This window comes from Heteronotia binoei, chromosome 16 (genome assembly GCF_032191835.1).
Source record: "Heteronotia binoei isolate CCM8104 ecotype False Entrance Well chromosome 16, APGP_CSIRO_Hbin_v1, whole genome shotgun sequence".
Lineage (NCBI taxonomy): Eukaryota > Metazoa > Chordata > Lepidosauria > Squamata > Gekkonidae > Heteronotia > Heteronotia binoei.
The window spans coordinates 26,923,232-26,942,341 of record NC_083238.1 but is presented as its reverse complement, the minus strand read 5'-3'; the positions used below and the strand labels follow the sequence as shown (position 1 = coordinate 26,942,341).

Genomic DNA, 19,110 nt, shown 5'->3' with positions numbered 1-19,110 from the left:
GGAAAGAATTCCATTAAGGAGTTTCTTGGTCATGCAAGATTAGAAAAACAACAAATTGACCCCCCCCCCTATTTTTCTCAATGGCAAAATCAACATCTTTCAGTCTCCTGAGAGTGAATATTGGTGAAAGCATTAATTGATGAAACAAATTGATTGATAGATGGCAGATTAATGATACAACTTTTAGTTAAATGGATCTAGCATTGGGCTTTTGACCAATGACTGCAACAGTTGGCTAGATTTTTTGCCCCCTTGTTGTCTCAGGATGCACCTCCGCCATCCCCTATTTTGGAAGCATTCCCCGTGAGGGTACTGTAGGGTGGTCATGGGACTATGGATAGGTAGTTAAGGGATATTTTGCAAAAGTGTCATTCATTTCCAGAGGATGTTGTCTTGTTGGAAGGGTAAGAAAAGAATGAAGCATCTTGAGTTGTGCAATTCTCTAAACTGGACTATGAAGTTAGCAGCATAATACCCTTCATTCCCCACCAACCCCCCACAATGGAAACTGCTGGAATATCATGAAGATACAAAGTGGTTTCATGAACTTCCAGACAGAGTTTGGGTCAATAAACTGAACTGACATTGTGTACTGAGACTTTTAATTCTGTATTGCATAAGGTTTGCACCAGGTCTTGCAGAACAATGTCAAGCAAGAGACACTATGCTTGCAACTGTAAATGAATAATTTGATATCACTGGACACTGGCACTGGGTATAGTACACAAGTAATGACTGTCAGAGAGTCTCTGCTTCCATTCTAAGCTTGTTTATGAAAGCATAACCATTGCATTCTTAATACAAGCTAAATCAACAAAGCATTATATCATCCATCCATCATCGTTACATAGCTAATTAAAGGAGAGTGATTACATAATTCCATAAAGATTTCTTATACCCCAAAGTAGGTAGGTCACAGGCAAGAATCCCCCTCTGAGAAGAAGCTCTTGATCAATACAACTTCCCCTATTTATAGGATTTCAGAATCATCTCCTAACGATAGCTAACTATAAGGGCACACATTCTTGGCTTATAACTTCAAAAATCATACAAGGTTATCTTTAATTTTTTAAAAAAGACTTTTTAGAATATATAAAAATATTAGTTCATTCTTGCTAGTTTTTAATCTTAACAAACTTTATTTAAAAATAATGATTACAGGTTTCTCATACATATAAATATCTTCTGGCCTTCAATCAAAACTCCTATCCTTGAATCATATCTTCACTTATGTGAAGCTGGACATTCTTGCAGTTCTCAGATGCTTCTACTCCTGGGCCTAAATAAAGTGCATCAATTGATAAGGAGTTAGATGGCTTTTAATCTACACTAGACCATATAATTGTTGCTGCTCTGTACTTATCCTCAAGGCTATTCTATTCGGGATCTCTAGACTCCCTTCTTGGCAGACTTCCCTGAGTGGCCAGGCTTATTCCATTTATGTGTGCAGCAGCATTCTCTGAGATCTTTTTGGCTGTGTTCAGCAACCAGGACTTTTTTTTTTAGCAGGAACGCACAGGAACACAGTTCCGACTGGCTTGGAGTCAGGAGGTGTGGCCTAATATGCAAATGAGGGTATGCAGGGCTTTTTCTACAAAAAACCAACCCTGTGTGAATCAATGGTGGCATCAGGGTGTGTGGCCTAATATGCAAATGAGTCCATGCTGGCTTTTTCTACAAAAAAAAAAGCCCTGCCAACAACTATTCCCCTCAGGGCTTTTTTTGTAGCAGGAACTCCTTTGCATATTAGGCCACACACCCCGGATGTAGCCAATCGTCCAAGAACTTACAGGGCTCTTAGTACAGGGCATACTATAAGTTCCAGGAGGATTGGCTACATCAGGGGAGTGTGGCCTACTATGCAAAGGAGTTCCTGCTACAAAAAAAAGCCCTGGTTCTCCTATATTTTTGGCCATATCTGACATGAATCATTAACTTTAAAAAAAACCCCAAACCCCTGAATGCTAACTATTCTTGTTTTCCTTTCCCTGCCCAGTCTTTGCTGAGCCTTCACGGCTCCCTGTTTTCCCCAAGGCGCAGCAGCAGAGCGAGTATCTTCAGCTTCAGAGGAAGAGCAAAGGATATAGGATCAGAAAATGACTTTGCTGACGATGAGCACAGCACCCTTGAGGACAACGAAAGCAGGAGGGATTCTCTCTTTGTGCCAAACAGACACAACAGTGACCGCCGCAACAGTACTGTCAGTCAGACGAGTTTATCATCAAGGATGATACCACCGCTTCCAGCAAATGGGAAGATGCACAGCACGGTGGATTGCAATGGGGTGGTCTCCTTAGTTGGCGGGCCTCCTACACTCACCTCACTCCCTGGACAGTTTCTACCAGAGGTGATAAATGGTCCTCTTTTTTACAGATCACATGTGTGGCCACGATTGTCATAAGTTTTACAGTGAAGTCCTTGATCTTTGTGACTGTCCCCATGGCTGCCAGCTCTGGGTGGGGAAATACCTGAAAATTTGGGGGTGGAGCCTGGGGACGGCAGGGTTTGGGAATGGGAGGGGGCTCGGCAGGGTATGATGCCACAGAACCCACCCTCCGAAGCAGCCATTTTCTCCAGGGAAGGTGATCTTGGTTATCTGGAGATCAATTGTAATAGCGAGAGATCTCCATGTGCCGCCTGGAGGATGGCAATCCTACCCCTGTGTGTGTGTGTGTGTTTAATATCTGGAGAGAAATCTCAAGTTTACCAAGCCGTTCTGCTTAAATGCTTACATGTCAGTTCTGCTTATGTGCTTATTTTTGGTACAGGATATAGTAAGGGAAAGGTGCTGTAATTTCAAAAGAACAAGCAATAGAATAAGTGTGTGTGCGCAGCGTTTAAAGGATAAAGCCATTCTTGAAAGTGCTCTTAACAACTTAGAAGCAGACTAAAGTTTTCACAAGCTCTAGGACTTCCACCTGCAGAGCGCAGTTTTTCTGCCTCACCCCTTCTTGTGGCAGCTCCTAAAATCCTTTCCAATATTTCAGGGGGCATGCTGGGCTGCTGGAGGAAAGAGGCAGGAAAAATCACACTCTAAGGGCATATGCCCAAAGAAATATTATACCGGATCTAACCTACTGTGTTGTATGCACCCATACTATTTTCTCTTTTGGCTCACACTTGAGGAGCACAAGTCTGAGTAGAAGAACACTGATCCTTTGCCATTCTGTTCATCTTGTGGACAGAGTTGCTACATTAAAGCTACTTGCTTACCTGGGGGTAAGCCCAGTAGAATGTGGTGTCATTTATGAATAAACATTCATAGAATTATGCTGCAGTTCATCTTCCTTTATTTGTACATTTCTAACTCATGTAGGCTGTTAAAGTAGTTTTCAAGTGTATATTAACACCCAATAAATTTAACTGAAGTGACAAAACCAAGTAGCAAACCTACAACACAGTGACAAAGATCTTTTTTCGAGAGAGAACTTTCCTTTACCTTCTGTTTGTTCTTTGCCCTTCCGTGTGATCTATTTGTCTGTTCTATTTTTACCTTGTGACTTTGTTATTTAACACCCTGGCTATATCCAAGTATCTTTATTGTGGCATTGTTTTCTTGCATTCCTATAGTTGTTGAGATTCACATAACACATTACATTTTTAAGAGGACCCTTAAAATGTTAAGAGAATGTATGCAGAATATAAATGTGAATTTAACAAATGTGTGGGCTGGATCCTGAGAATAATTTTTGCTAATGAAGGAGGGAAAATAAATTTCACCCTTCCTACTATAGACTTTCTGTTCCACTAACAGAAGTACCTTCCATTATGGAACTTAGGGATATGCAAGTTGGATTCAGAAATATTTGGAAGCACCAAGTAATATATTTAGAAAAATTATTAATAATTACAAGTGTTATAGTTCTGGGTATTCTAATTCCTAATATTTGTAGTCCATTGACTCATATAGAAAGCGGGCTGGGCTGATTACAAGAGGAGGAAAGTGAAACCTCTTTCTTGATATCCTTTTGGAGGATTTCTTCTTTCACTAGAGATCGTCATATTGCTAATTATTAGTTTTGTTCAACATAACATTGAGTGGATCTGAAGAATCTTGCAACTAATTGTGCATACAAAGAAGGTTGTGTGTTTGAATAGCAGGTCCCCAACTGACATAGACAGCCTTTTAAACAAACAAAAAGTCAAGTGGGTTTTCAAATGCATTAATCCATCACCTATAAAATTTACAAATGCTTAGTAAAAACTAAACAACCAGTGAAAAAATTAGCAGTAAGATCTATCTTGTACTTTATGATAAGTTTTAGGAATTATTCAACATCCTTGTATTTGCAGGGTACAACCACTGAAACAGAAATAAGAAAGAGGAGATTGAGCTCTTACCAGATTTCTCTGGAATTAATGGAAGAATCTGCAGCAAGACAAAGGGCCATGAGTATTGCCAGCATACTCACAAACACAATGGAAGGTATAACGCGGTACAACTTGTTTCACCACATGTTATGTGAAGTTCTGTTCTAAGATATTGTCGCTTTGTTTTCTAAGATGTAAAAATTCTTGATACCGATGCACTGACTAAGGCCCAACCTCTGCAAATATAAGGAGTTTCAGATGCAGCAGGAGGGAAGCCAGAGAAACCACCACACCCCGAACTCTTTATACTCACCCACAACTTTTCTCTGGAGAAAAAGGAAAGAGGGGATACCATTTGACAATCAAAAGGGCTGTGCTGGAGATCATGCAACCCGCATGGACGAAAACCATACAGGATGGAATCTGTAAAAAGAAAGTGAATTGGAGGAGCTTGAAAAATTGGTGGGATCCACCCGAGTCAGACCCAGACCATTATTCTGTGTGCCCCCCCCCCCAATATATATATAGCTATTGTGCAAAATTCCTCAACCTTTTTGGCTTTAAGCAGTTTTCAACTGGATCTCTATGAAGTTCCTGATGGTGGTATTTCTGGCTGATTTACAAGTCATTTACAAATGTCTTAGTAGAGGTCATATAGGAAGAACCAGGCTTTTTTTTTTTTCTTATCCACATGTATGTTTTGCTTATATGCTATGAGGAGCTGTGATTGGCTCTTACTGCTTGCATCATGTACTTGTACTATATATTGGGGGAGGGGGAGGAATGTTTTGTTGTTATTTTTAATTTCAAATACTGTGTGAAGTGGCCCTTCTGTGCTGACACTAAGCGATGCTTGATCAACAGCATACACATGACCCCTCCATGTGTGGACTAAACATGCAGACAGAGTGTGGGCATGACTGCACTTACCTTGCTTCTGCATGATCTGGAATGTGCACATGGTGCCACCATCCAGGGTCAGTGCCCACATGTATTCTTCCTCCCCACATGATCACAGTGAAGGAACATGCATGTGCACACTGCTTCTATATGTAAGTACCATACTCATGAGCTGGTGATCATGCAGAGGTGGGTGGCAGGCTACAGGGCTTGTGCCAATTCTGCATCTCCATATGTGCAGTCAGCATGTGGAGAGGTCATATATACAGGGCTAGGGGCATCTGGTGGCTTAGTTCCTCTCTTCGCACCCGACAGTGTCACACACATGTGTGCGTGAAGTCTCATTGGTCCATCAAGGTCAGTGGCTCTTCAGTATCTCATGTATGGCTCTTTCATTTTACTTCCTACTACACTTTTAGCTGGAGATGCCAGGGATTGAAACTGGGACCCTCTGCACGCAAAGTAAATGTTCTGACACTGAGCTATGACTCCCTTCTTCTTCTGTTGCACATTTCTAACATTTAGCTGGTAGTTTTCAACTTAATACTATAGATCTTCAAGGATTTTTAACAAATGTCCTGTGCAGAATGGCACATAACTACAGCCTTCAGAAAGGTTTAAGAGGGTTGTTGGTTTATTTTAGCTTATTTTTATCCTGGTGTTTCCCTAAGGAGCAAAGGGTGTAGGGTACATGGTTTTCCTGTTCCTCTGTGATTGGCTCAAAGTGACTGTGTGCGCTTCAAGGCAGTATAGGGATTTTGACACTACGCCACACTGATGTATATCCTGCCATTCCACTCAGCAAAATAGGAAGCCTTCTTGTGGCCTAAGAAACCTTATCCAGTGAAAGTGGCTCTTCTGCTGGAATACAACCCACTTCTGCCAAAAGAAGGCTCCTTATATTGGTGAAGGCTTCAGACTTTGCGGAGCAGGGTGATAGGATATAAGTCACTAGCTCTCGGAAATCAGACAAAGAATATCCCGGTATAAATAATTACTGGGAATGAATCATTTTGTCTTTACAATGAAGAAGAAGATATTGGATTTATATCCCACCCTCCACTCGGAAGAGTCTCAGAGCGGCTCACAATCTCCTTTACCTTCCTCTCCCACAACAGACACCCTGTGAGGTGGGTGGGGCTGGAGAGGGCTCTCACAGCAGCTGCCCTTTCAAGGACAGCCTCTGCCAGAGCTATGGCTGACCCAAGGCCATTCCAGCAGGTGCAAGTGGAGGAGTGGGGAACCAAACCCGGTTCTCCCAGATAAGAGTCCGCACACTTATCCACTACACCAAACTGGCTCTCCACATGGAAGATATTAGTACCTTCCCCCGCTTCCCTCAGTATATCCATTAAGATAAAGACGATTAGTCTCTTTCTAACCATCTACAGTGAATTCATGGAAGGACAAAGTTGGAGCCCGGAAGCACCTTTAAGACCAACAGTGTTTTATTTAGAATTTAAGCTTGTCTGATGAAGTGCGTTTTTAGCAAACAAAAGCTTATGTTTTGAATTAAACTTTGTTGGTTTTAGAGGTGCTACTGGACTCCAACTTTGTTCTATTGCTTCAGACTAACATGGCTGCCCACCTGGATCTATCTTCATGGGACGACAGTACTGCAGAACCATGGCAGCAAGTTAATCCATCAGTCTATGCGTGTTCATTGAACCACAGGCATAGAACTTGAGTGAATATCGCTCTCTCCATGCAGTCAGGAATCCTGTTTTCCATGTGTATTGTGGGGGAGGTGGGGGGTGGGAATAGGATCATGGCTGGCAAGTTCCACCTCTAGCCTATATACACATAGTATGCATAAACCTTCTCGCCAAAACCTTCTCGCTATCCCTGGGCCAAAAGAAGCCCGCCTTAAGTCTACTAGGGATAAGGCCTTCTCTGTTATGGCCCCTATATGGTGGAACCAGCTACCGGAGGAGGCGAGGGCCCTGCGGGACCTTACTCAGTTCCGCAGGGCCTGTAAGACAACCCTCTTCCGGTTAGCCTACACCTAACTGATACCGGAACTAATGTAGCTTTATCAGATTCTTGCTATTTATATTGTTATAAGGTTTGATGTTTTAAGGTTTTAAGGTTTTAAATGTTTTGATTGTTTTAACTGCTTATATATTTAAACGCTAATCTAATTTTATGTCTTATTATCTGTTGTGAGCCGCCCTGAGCCACTTTTGTGGGAAGGGCGGAATATAAATCATAAATAAATAAATAAATAAAATAAAAAAGAGTACAGAAGGGAAAGTGTGTAGGATTCTCTGTGCAATCAGGAATCATGAAAAGGCAGGATTCCTGATTGGGTGGTTCTGTGCCTGTGGTCTGGTGGACTGTTGTTGTTCAGTCGCACAGTCGAGTCCGACTCTTTGCAACCCCGTGGACAAAGACACGCCAGGCCCTCCTGTCTTCCACCATCCTCCAAAGTCTGCTCAAATTCGTGTTTGTTACATCAGTAACACTGTCCGGCCATCTCATCTTTTGCCATCCCCTTCTTCTTTTGCCTTCTGTATTTCCTAGCATCAGGATCTTCTCCAGGGAGTGCTCCCTTCTCATTTGGTGGCCAAAGTATTTGAGCTTCAGCTTCAGCATCTGACCTTCCAGTGAACAGTCTGGGTTGATTTCCCTTAGGACTGACTGATTTGATCTTCTTGCAGTCCAAGGGACTCTTGAGAGTCTTCTCCAGCACCACAGCTCAAAAGCATCTATTCTTCTGCACTCGGCCTTCCTTATGGTCCAGCTCTCACAGCCATACATTACTACTGGGAATACTATCGCTTTAACTATATGGACTTTTATTGGCAGAGTGATGTCTCTACTTTTTATTATACTGGCCAGGTTTGCCACAGCTGTCCTTCCAAGGAGTAAACGTCTTTTAATTTCATGGCTACAGTCACCATCTGCAGCGATCTTGGATCCTAGAAATGTGACGTCTGTCACTACTTCCATGTCTTCCCCTTCTATTTGCCAAGGTGTGATGGGGCCAGATGCCATGATCTTAGTATTTTTGATGTTGAGTTTCAAGCCTACTTTTGTGCTCTCCTCTTTCACCCTCAACAAGAGGTTCTTTAGGTCCTCCTCATTTTCTGCCATTAGAGTAGTGTCATCTGCATATCTGAGGTTGTTGATGTTTTTCCTGGCAATCTTAATTACGGCTTGTGCTTCTTCCAGGCTAGCATTCCACATGATGTACTCTGCATATAAATTAAATAAGCAGGGTGCCTATACATCCTTGTTGAACTCCTTTTCCTATTCTAAACCAATCTGTCATTCCATATGCCATTCTGACAGTTGCTTCTTGACCCTTATACAGGCTTCTCAGGAGACATGTGAAGTGGTGGTACTCCCATCTCTTTAAGGACTTGCCACAGTTTGTTGTGATCCACACAATCAAAGGCTTTAGCATAGTCAATGAAGCAGAAATAGGCATTTTTCTGATACTCCCATGCTTTCTCCATAATCCATTGAATGTTGGCAATTTGATCTCTAGTTCCTCTACCTCTCCGAAACCCAGCTTGAACTTCTGGTAGTTCCCGATCTACATACTGCTGAAGCCTAGCTTGTAGGACCTTTAAAATGACCTTGGTGCGATAGTTTGAACATTCCGTGGTATTACCCTTCTTTGAGACTGGAATATAAACTGATCTTTTCCAATCTTGTGGCCACTGTTGTGTTTTCCAAATTTGTTGACATAATGTGTGCATCACTTTAACAGCATCATCTTTTAGGACTTTGAATAGCTCAACTGGGATACCATCATCTCCGCTTGCTTTGTTGTTAGTAATGCTTTCTAAAGTGCATTTGACTTCACTCTCCAGGATGTCTGGCTCAAGGTCATCGATTTCACTGTCATGGTTGTCCAGGACGTTGAGATCCTTCTTGTATAATTCTTCTGTGTATTCTTGCCACCTCTTTCTGATCTCTTCTGCTTCTGTTAGATCCCTACCATTTTTGTCCTTTATCATGGCCATCTTTGCACGAAACGTTCCCTTGATTTCTCCAATTTTCTTGAAGACATCTCTTGTCCTTCTCATTCTATTATTTTCCTCTATTGCTTTGCATTGTCCCTTCAGGAAGGCCTCCTTATCTCTCCTTGCTGTTCTCTGGAAATCTGCATTCAGTTGGGTGAATCTTTCCTTTTTACCTTTGCCTTTTGCTTTCCTTCTTTCCTCAGTTATTTGTAAAGCTTCATCAGACAGCCACTTCGCTTTCTTGCATTTCTTTTTATTTGGGATGGTGCTGATTGCTGCCTTCTGTACAATGTCATGAACCTCCATCCATAGTTCTTCAGGCACTCTAATTCCTTAAACCTATTCTTCACCTCCACTGTATATTCATAAGGGATGTGATCAAGGTCAAACCTGAATGGCCTAATGGCTTCCCCAGTTTTCTTCAGTTAAAGCCTCAATTTTGCGATGAGTAGCTCATGATCTGAGCCGCAGTCAGCTTCAGGTTTGTTTTTGCTGACTGTAAGGAGTTTCTCCATCTTTGACTGCAGAGTATATAATCAATCTGATTTCTGTGTTGCCCATAAGGTGATGTCCATGTGTAGAGTTGCCTTTTAGGTTGTTGGAAGAGGGTGCTCGCTATGACCAGCTTGTTCTCTTGACAAAACTCTATTAGCCTTTGCCCGGCTTCATTTTGTTCTCCAAGGCCAAACTTGTCAGTTATTCTGGTCACCTTTTGACTTCCTGCTTTGGCATTCCAGTTCCCTATGATGAGGAGGACATCTTTTTTTGGTATTGTAGATCTCCATAGAACTGGTCCACTTCAGCCTCTTCTGCATCAGTGGTTGGGGCATAGACTTGTATTACTGTGATATTGAATGGTTTGCCTTGGATACAGACTGAGATCATTCTGTCATTTTTGATATTGTATCCCATTACTGCCTTCCTCACTCTCTTGTTAACTATAAAGGCCACACCATTTCTTCTACGGGACTCTTGCCCACAATAATAGATGTAGTGATCCTCTGAGTTAAATTCACCCATTCCTGTCCATTTTAGTTCACTGATTCCCAAAATGTCGATGTTCAGTCTTGCCATCTCTTGTTTGACCACATCTAGCTTACCTTGATTCATAGATCTTACATTCCACATTCCGATGCAGTATTGTTCTTTGCAGCATCAGACTGTTCTTTCACCATCAGACACATCCACAGCTGAGCGTCCTTTCGGCTTTGGCCCAGCCACTTCACTCTTTCTGTGATTACTTGAACGCTCTTCTCCAATAGCATATTGGGCACCTTCTGACCTGAGGGGCTCATCTTCCAGTGCCATATCTTTTAGCCTTTTGTTTCTGTTCATGGGGTTTTCTTGGCAAGGATACTGGGGTGGTTTGCCATTTCCTTCTCCAGTGGATCACATTTAGTCTGGATTCTCAGCTGTGGCCTGTCCATCTGGGGTGGCCCTGCATGGCATAGCCCACAACCTCATTGAACCGCGCAAGCCCTCTCACCACGACAAGGCAGCAATCCATAAGAGGGTGGATACAGTCAAGTTATTAAGCAAATGCTTGCTTCAGATTCTTATGTATTGAACAAATTGAAGCAAATAATCATATTAACTGTTTTATTAATAGTGTTTTCTTACTAGATTAGCTGATGCCTTTAGAGCAGGGGGTGTCAAACTCATTTGTTATGAGGACTGGATCTGACTTAAATGAGACCTTGTCGGGCTGGGCCACGTGTGTCGTAAAATGTAAGGAGAGACATAAACTTTATAAAAGGACTTAGACAAACACAATTAAAGATTTTTTTTAAAAAAAGCTCTAAATAAAACATGCTTAAAAGATTAGCAATCTTGCAATATTTGATTTAACAATCTCTGATAACTGAAGGAAGCAAGAGAGAGGGAGAAGGAAGTAGACTTGCTCGTGGGCCTGATAGAAGCCCTCTGGGGGTCTGATTTAGCTCCCAGGTCACATGTTTGACACCCTTGCTTTAGAATAACTATTTGTCCTAAGTAATTCTGGAGAGAGACAACGAACAGAAGATCATTGGCTTCTAATGTACATAACTTACATTTAATATTCCATGGCTGAAACATTGAAAGACAGTTAATATATTTCTGTGGTACCGTATATACTCGAGTATAAGTCGACCCGAATATAAGCCGAGGCTTCTAATTTTACCCCAAAAATCTGGGAAAACTTATTGACTCGAGTATAAGCCGAGGGTGGGAAACGCAGCAGTTACTATTCCTGTGGCAGGTAAGGCCACAATGCTGCTTGCAATGAAAGATGAGGAGAATGGTGGTGCAGAACACAAATCAACAATACCAAGGCAGAAGTCATTTCTGGTCAGACTGAAAACACCAGTCCCAGCACGACCCCTCCCCCTTCACTGAGGAGAGGAGAGCAGGGGGCAGCTTTAGCTGTCCTTGGAATTCCGGGGATGCGGGCGGAATAGTGACTCGAGTATAAGCCGAGGAGGGGTTTTTTCTGCCCAAAATTTGGGCAGAAAAACTAGGCTTATACTCGAGTATATAGGGTATTTTTCCTAAATGCTGAAAATACTTCATATAGCGTACCTAAGTAATTTTTGTTACATCTCTTATTACACTGAGAGCAGTGCTGAATGATAGTGGGCACAGCTCTGTTATGATGATCAGCATTAGACCAAGAAGATCCAACCAAGGTTCTGGTTGTTTTTAATCCAACCAACAGAGACCTATATATCCTATGACACTATCATCAGCTTTATCAGCCAACCTGCCATAGTGGCAGTTCTTTCTAACACACCAGATGAAACCATTCTTTCCAACTTGGCCAATATCTAGTGCATATCTGGTTTGGTCTATCATCAGGACAGCAGGCACTGGTAACTGGGGATGGTGCTAATAGCTTTATATAGGCATGGGGAAAAGAGTAGGAAAAGAGTAGGAAAGCTGTCCATCAGATGAATTACAACATGGATGGCTCTTTTTTGTACCCTAAAGCTGAAGCAGATACATTGGACTATACTGGTTTTTTAACGATAACACATAAAAAAAATAAATGTATGAGGTGTAATGAAGTGTCCAATAAAAACTAGAGGTATCCCATGCACAAGAGTGTGGTGCTTATGAACATATATTTATTTTAAATAGGCATTTGTACAATACTCATTTCTCAATCCTATCGTTAAATACTGATGATGAACTTTTAGGATCTGCAGTTATGATGTTATTGCCTCTGATATCTTACTTTTGTTTTCCTCCAGAACTTGAAGAATCCAGGCAGAAATGTCCACCATGTTGGTATAGATTTGCAAATGTTTTCTTGATCTGGGACTGCTGGCCTCCTTGGTTAAAAGTAAAACGCGTTGTCAGCTTAATAGTGATGGATCCATTTGTTGATCTTGCTATTACTATCTGCATTGTTTTAAATACACTATTTATGGCCATGGAGCATTATCCGATGACTCCCTATTTCAACCACGTGCTTTTGGTTGGAAACCTGGTATGTATGTGGCAAGTAATAACTTATTTACTTATTTTTTTAAAAAAAATATGGGTCATCTTTTTAATTTAATGTGTGGTGAAAAATGTCACAGATTTTTATTGTTTAAAACCATTAAAATTAGAAGCCAATACAATTTCAATAGTAGAACATTCCCAGCCCACAGACACAACACTGGTTTGTAATCAGAGAGTCGTTTTGGCTTGCCATAGAAATCTCCATCCCCAGATTTAATGTGTGCAATCACACACACACACACATTTGTTCCCTTTGGTCCTCTCATTCTTACCTCATGGTAGGATGGTTCACACATGTGTTAAAGAGCTACTGAGAACTTCCCTTGCTGTGCCTCCATGGTACATTTCCAGCCATGTGATTGGCCCAGGGACAGCATGCGCATGTAGGAACCGTGTGGATGCTCTGCCCTGTGTGGGTGCAACCCATGCCTGTCTTGGCCACTGGGCAGGTGTCATCTGATTACCACAGTGCACCTCAACCTGGATCAGCTTTTTTTAAAGCCGAGAGGCTGCAGCAGTAACTGGCTCATCTGATCCCACCCACTGTCTCACATTCTGGACCCTCATTCCATTTCCTAAAGTAGTCTTTTTTTTAATTTCTCAAATCTTTAGAGAGCTGTTTATGGAGCCACCTTGGCTTCTTTAAGCTCCTTCCATTTTTCCTTCTCATAGGAATCATTTGTGATTGTGTCTTCAATATTTTGCTTCTAAGGAATTTCCACCCCTCTTTAGCTTCTTCAGTATTTCTGACCATGGGACCATTTCTAACACAGCATGACTCTAAGTTTGTCAAAATTTGCTTTCCTGAAGTAAGACTTTAAATTCTAAAATCACATATTCACTGCAACCCAGGGTGCCCATTACTTCTGCCTCATCAACTAATTCTTCCTTGTTGGTAAGAATCAAGTCCAAGATGGCAGATCTCCTTGTTTCTTTCTCCTCTTTCTGGAAAATGAAGTTATCAGCAAGGCAAGTTAGGAATTTTTTTGATGTTTCATTTTTAGCAGAGTTGGACTTCCAACAGATGTCTGGGTAATTGAAATCTCCCATGACCGCTGTGTCCCTTCTCTTTGAGAATTCTGCAATCTGTTGTAGGAATATGTTATCTGCCTGACTTGGTTGTCCTTTTATTTTTACCCAGAGACTCTCAATTAAACTTCCATGTTCAGATTCACAAATTTTCTCACAAGTATATACCTCCTTCACATATAATGCTGCACCTCCACTCTTTCTTATCTGTCTGTCCCTTTTAAATAAGTTGTACCCCTCAGTACAATGATGGGTACAATGAGACCATGATAAAACATGAGAAGTATGTCTTCAATCCAGCAAGCATTCTTTCCCCCACCTTTTCTAGGACCAGTTTACAGTAGCCAAAGACTCCACATACTGAGTTCATGTTCAGGATATGATTCCACATGTACGGTTTGTTATCAGTCAATACTTGGGGAGTCTACACATGGTTACTGTGATTCATAAACATTTAGTGGTGGGTTTTTTTGTACAGCAGGTTAACTCCTACAGTAGGGGGTCATTTCCCTCCTCCTGAAACTTCCAGTGACCTCCCAAAGGCTAATGTTAAGTGTTGGAAGACTTGTGTAGGAAAAGTTCTGTGACGTACAGGGGGCTGTAGCAAGGGAGAACTGGGTGAAATTGCCCAGCTCCCAGTTGCAATAGCAGAACAATATCAAGTTCTCTAGCAGTGCAAGAGGAAGGATACAGTTTTGTTCTATTTCCCCTCCTTGTTGACACCCTGTTATTTTGCAGGTCCTTCAGCATCAGCTGTGCAGGGGAGGTTGCTGGACTAAGGGGAAAACAGAAAATCTGTTTCTCCAAATTTCTTATGCCATTGCTGGAAGGATTCATCCCATTATGCTTTCAGCATGTGTTATATTTATATCATATTAAAACTAATATTTTTGTTTCCAGTTTCTGGTTTTATTAAAATACATTTGCAAGACAGGTACACACGCAGAGACTGGCTTTAGCTTCCTGCAGAGCACTGGAGAAATGAACATATTATTGTTTGCTCAGTATAATATATGAAGTAGTCTTCATACCATATTAGCTTTAATTATGAGGGCAGGTTCATAATGTCTTCCCTGCTGGTAATAATTTAAGACTCCAGGTCTTTTACCCTCTTAATTTGTTAACCTCATTTCGTTGGTTTCTACTCAAAGAAAGTTAATATGCTATTTTTCTGACATATTTTGTTGCTTCAGAATTGATTATGATCTAGCAATAAGAAGCTTTCTTTTTGAGTCAAAGGGAAATTATGATGAAAAGCAATGATTCAGTTCTACATATTAGTCATATCAAATTAAGTATATTTTTAACTCAAAAAAGAGAAATTACTTCAGCATCAGAAATAAAAGTACATCTCTGCAGAAATTAAAGTCCCTGAAAAAACTGTTAAAGTGATACGCATGAAGGTGGAAAACATATACTACATTATCTGAAAAAATCTGCACTGATTTTTGTTTCAAAAATTTTAGAATGTTAAAGGAGTAGGGAGCCATTATGTACCCTGAAAATGAATAGTGTCATGGTATTGATTCCACAGAATGGCAGGGTGATAAAAAGCCACCTCCAAAATTTCCACATTAAAATAATGAACTCCTTTAAAAAAAACTTATACTTTTTAAAGGAATTACACAGTTTGAAGGTAACAATGCACTATCCTCTGATGACTGCAAGTTTAAAAGTGTACATATTATGCCTTAAACATACCGTTTCCCTATATCCTGTCTATATTTTGCCCTTAAGAAACTGACATATCTCGAGAAAGATAGGAGACCTTGAATTGGATCCCTGAAAATTTGTTAGAATTTTTCAATGTCAGCGAACCTAAATAAAATTAATTCAATTATACTTGCATGTAGGTCTTCACTGGGATCTTCACTGCCGAAATGGTGCTCAAGATAATAGCTATGGATCCTTATTATTATTTCCAAGAAGGATGGAATATTTTTGATGGCATTATCGTCAGCCTCAGTTTAATGGAGCTGGGTCTGGCAAATGTGGAAGGATTGTCAGTTCTAAGATCCTTCAGATTGGTAAATATAAGAAATCTGGAAAAATGTTTTGGGGCGGGGTTGTATATTTGTTATAAAAGCTGCTTCTATATATTAGTGCAAACATTTGCATTGTTGAATAAGTATTTACTGAGAAATTATTTAATTGGTAAGCCTACACTGATCTGAGAGTTTATGTTCCTAGTCAGCATCAACCCCCCCCCCCACCAAGGCCCATAGCTACAGTGAGGCCCAGGGGGCACAGGCCACTCCATTCAACCCCACCCCCCCTTCCATCTGTATGGCCCCTTCATTGGAGGCCATCCAATCTGCCTCCTTTGCTCGCCACCACTTGCTACTGCTCTGAACAAGTGCAGCGTTGCTACTGTAGGGGCTTCAGATTGGCACGGGGGGTGGGGAGAGGGAGGGAGAAGCCTACTTGCAGTCAGATCCCCCTGGAAGGTTTACTGAGTTAGACAAATGAGGGGGGAGGTCCTGTAGCTTTACTTGAGAAGCAGAGAAAATGTTTAGGGTCAAACCGGGTGGCCTCCTGGTCCTTCCCCAACAAAAAATGCTGCTGCAGGCCTCACCAAACATGAAATCCGGGCTACAGCCCTGACTGCACCCATGTTTGACATCTACTAGGTATGTTCTAATGCCCCCCATACAGATGTGAATTGTACTATGTGAATTTTGCCTATAATATATTTACATAATTAAAACATTGCTTGTTCTTGACATTATTATACATTTCACAGAATGTACATCTAATCTGAACAAATAATGTTCTAAATAAGAGTGCAGTATACTTTAATAATAATTGTGAACAGTAATAATATATCCTTGCTATTTTTTTTTCCAGCTCAGAGTTTTCAAGTTAGCAAAATCATGGCCGACATTAAATATGCTGATCAAAATTATTGGCAACTCAGTTGGCGCTTTGGGAAATTTGACCTTGGTGCTGGCCATCATTGTCTTCATCTTTGCCGTGGTTGGCATGCAGCTGTTTGGTAAAAGCTATAGGGAATGTGTCTGCAAAATTGCCACAGATTGTATACTTCCACGCTGGCACATGCATGACTTTTTCCACTCCTTCTTGATCGTGTTCCGAGTGCTTTGTGGGGAATGGATAGAAACCATGTGGGATTGTATGGAGGTCGCTGGCCAAGCCATGTGCCTTATTGTTTTCATGTTGGTCATGGTGATTGGAAATCTAGTGGTATGTAATCAGTATTTTTGAAAAATACATTACAATTTTTCCTATTATAATGTCAATTGAAGGTGTTTAAATTATTATTTTGTAGAAAAATGGTTAAAGTTTGACTTGGAATCATTACTACAAACTCTACAATTTAATGTGGAGGGGTTTTGCATGTTCAGTTCTTGGAAGGATAAATTAATAATTGAGGAAAATGGAATCATTCTTGGTCATAAGAAAATAAGGGGGAACTATTTTGTCAAAGGTGCTACTTTGGACCCTGTTCATATGACCTTTATTCAAGGGGGTTGGGTGCACTCATTCCTTGGCACTATACTAGTCTAAACTTACTCTCTATTGTTATGCCTGGACCCCCTTCCCCCTCGAATGGCTAGTCTGGTACCTTGGACAAGGTGACACAGGCAACCTTCTTTCTCAACATCTCACAGGGTCACTCCTCTAGACTGTTACCTAGTCTGCAAATAGGATCAAAACAGGTCCTACAATAACATGGAATATGTGTCATCAAATACTGGCCAGAGGTTTGTTTGGGGAAGTGATCCTAAAGGTGCAAAAGTCTGGCTTTTGGCAGTTCTCTCCCTCTTTTAAATCCAACAGTGTCAAAGATTAATTTCCAGAAAAGACAGTACAACGAACCTATTCCCTCACCTTGCCTGATTTCCCCCTACCTGGTTCATCCTATGTGAGTCTGTAGTCAAAACCATTTTAATCTCATAACACTCCTTTGTAATAGTTCTCTTGCCCTGTCTTCTAGAGGTCACCCAGCACAATAGACATTTTCACATGAATGTTACATTGCATTCACAACCATGGGAAAGCTATGCAGCTTCTCTGATTCAAATACATTGTATCATTCACAGCATCACAGCATTGTTCTAGGAACAATCATGTTATTGCTCAAAATTATATCAACCACCCGCTGTCCACGAGTGTGTGTTTGGACGTCCACTGACTTACACACTCAGCCACAAGGTTGGGTAAACTTGAGTGGAACGCTAGTTCATTTTGCTCATCCTTCTACTTAGATCTGTGTTCTCTGAACAGGTAATATAGTCCCATAGAATAAGTTCCTTTTTGTCTCTATATTTATTTTCTGAACCTGTATGTGTGTTTAGAGTGCTCTTCAACTGATAAGTTTTTATTTTATTTCTTTAACTTTTATTAATGCAAATCATTTCATTAATTAAGGCCTGGTTCATTTGAGAGTTCTACTGAGGGAAAAATCCCAGTAAACATAGGTGGAGATTCTGCTTGTTACCCCCTCTCGCATTGTCTGGGCCTCCTAGCTAATTTCCCCCAACAAACTCAGGAGACCCTCACAACCCCCTTAGGGTAACACTATGGATAGAAGGATAACATTCTATATGCCATTAAAGGTGCTGAACTGAACTGATAACATTCAATACTGGCTCCACTGGCCTTTTCATGAACCTACTATATAGCACCATGAACCTTCTATAGCACCAAATATCTAGTTTTTAAATTGTTTGCACATGTTTTTATCATTTTAAAACTGTAATTCAGGTTGTTTTTTACAATGACTGTTAGTCACCCAGAGTCCACGTGGAGTGAGCGACATATAAATCCAAAGTAAATACTATAGGGTTACCAACTCTGTGATGGGAAATTCGTGGAGATTTGGAGGTCCTAGGCTGTGAACAGTGGCATTTGGGAAGGGGAGGAAGCTCAGCCTGGATGTGATACCCCTGAAGTTGCCATAGTCTCCAGAGGATCTCCTTCTGGAGTCCTAGATACCTGTGGATTAATTCTCCATTATATCCTATGGGAATCGGTCTCCATAGGGTATAATGGAGTGCCCAGCAGACATTTCTCTCCCTCTCATTTTCTGATGACAATGAAACAGAAGGAGGGCTTCCAAACCATGGGATTCCCCTGCCCCCAACTGGGGATTGGCAACCCCACATATGACTTAAACACGATTGATTGATTGATTGATTGATTGATTGATTGATAGCCAAACTTCCTTGCCAATGTGGATCACAAGATATAAAACAATGTGATCATACCACTCAAAGACACCCAATAAACAATGCAGTAGGTCTAGGATTGCAAGTTACAAAAAAAGGAAAAAAATAAAAAGGTATCAGACATGACATCTGCAGAAACTGGAATTATAAAAGCAGAAGACAATGCAGTTCAGAGCAATTGAAACATACAATAAACCTTGGAATTCTATTCCTTTTAT

General features: G+C 41.0%; 1 protein-coding gene across 3 annotated transcripts in view; it reads left to right on the top strand.

Annotated features, from left to right (window-relative positions):
- LOC132585515 (sodium channel protein type 2 subunit alpha-like) overlaps nt 1–19,110 on the top strand; it is a 79,465-nt gene that overhangs the window by 21,108 nt on the left and 39,247 nt on the right. For all 3 annotated transcript variants that reach the window (XM_060257459.1, XM_060257460.1, XM_060257461.1), the window contains 5 exons: nt 1,997–2,347; nt 4,294–4,426; nt 12,416–12,654; nt 15,554–15,727; nt 16,548–16,904. In XM_060257459.1, the coding sequence (XP_060113442.1) occupies nt 1,997–2,347; nt 4,294–4,426; nt 12,416–12,654; nt 15,554–15,727; nt 16,548–16,904 (1,254 nt within the window). The remainder of the gene's footprint in view (nt 1–1,996; nt 2,348–4,293; nt 4,427–12,415; nt 12,655–15,553; nt 15,728–16,547; nt 16,905–19,110) is intronic.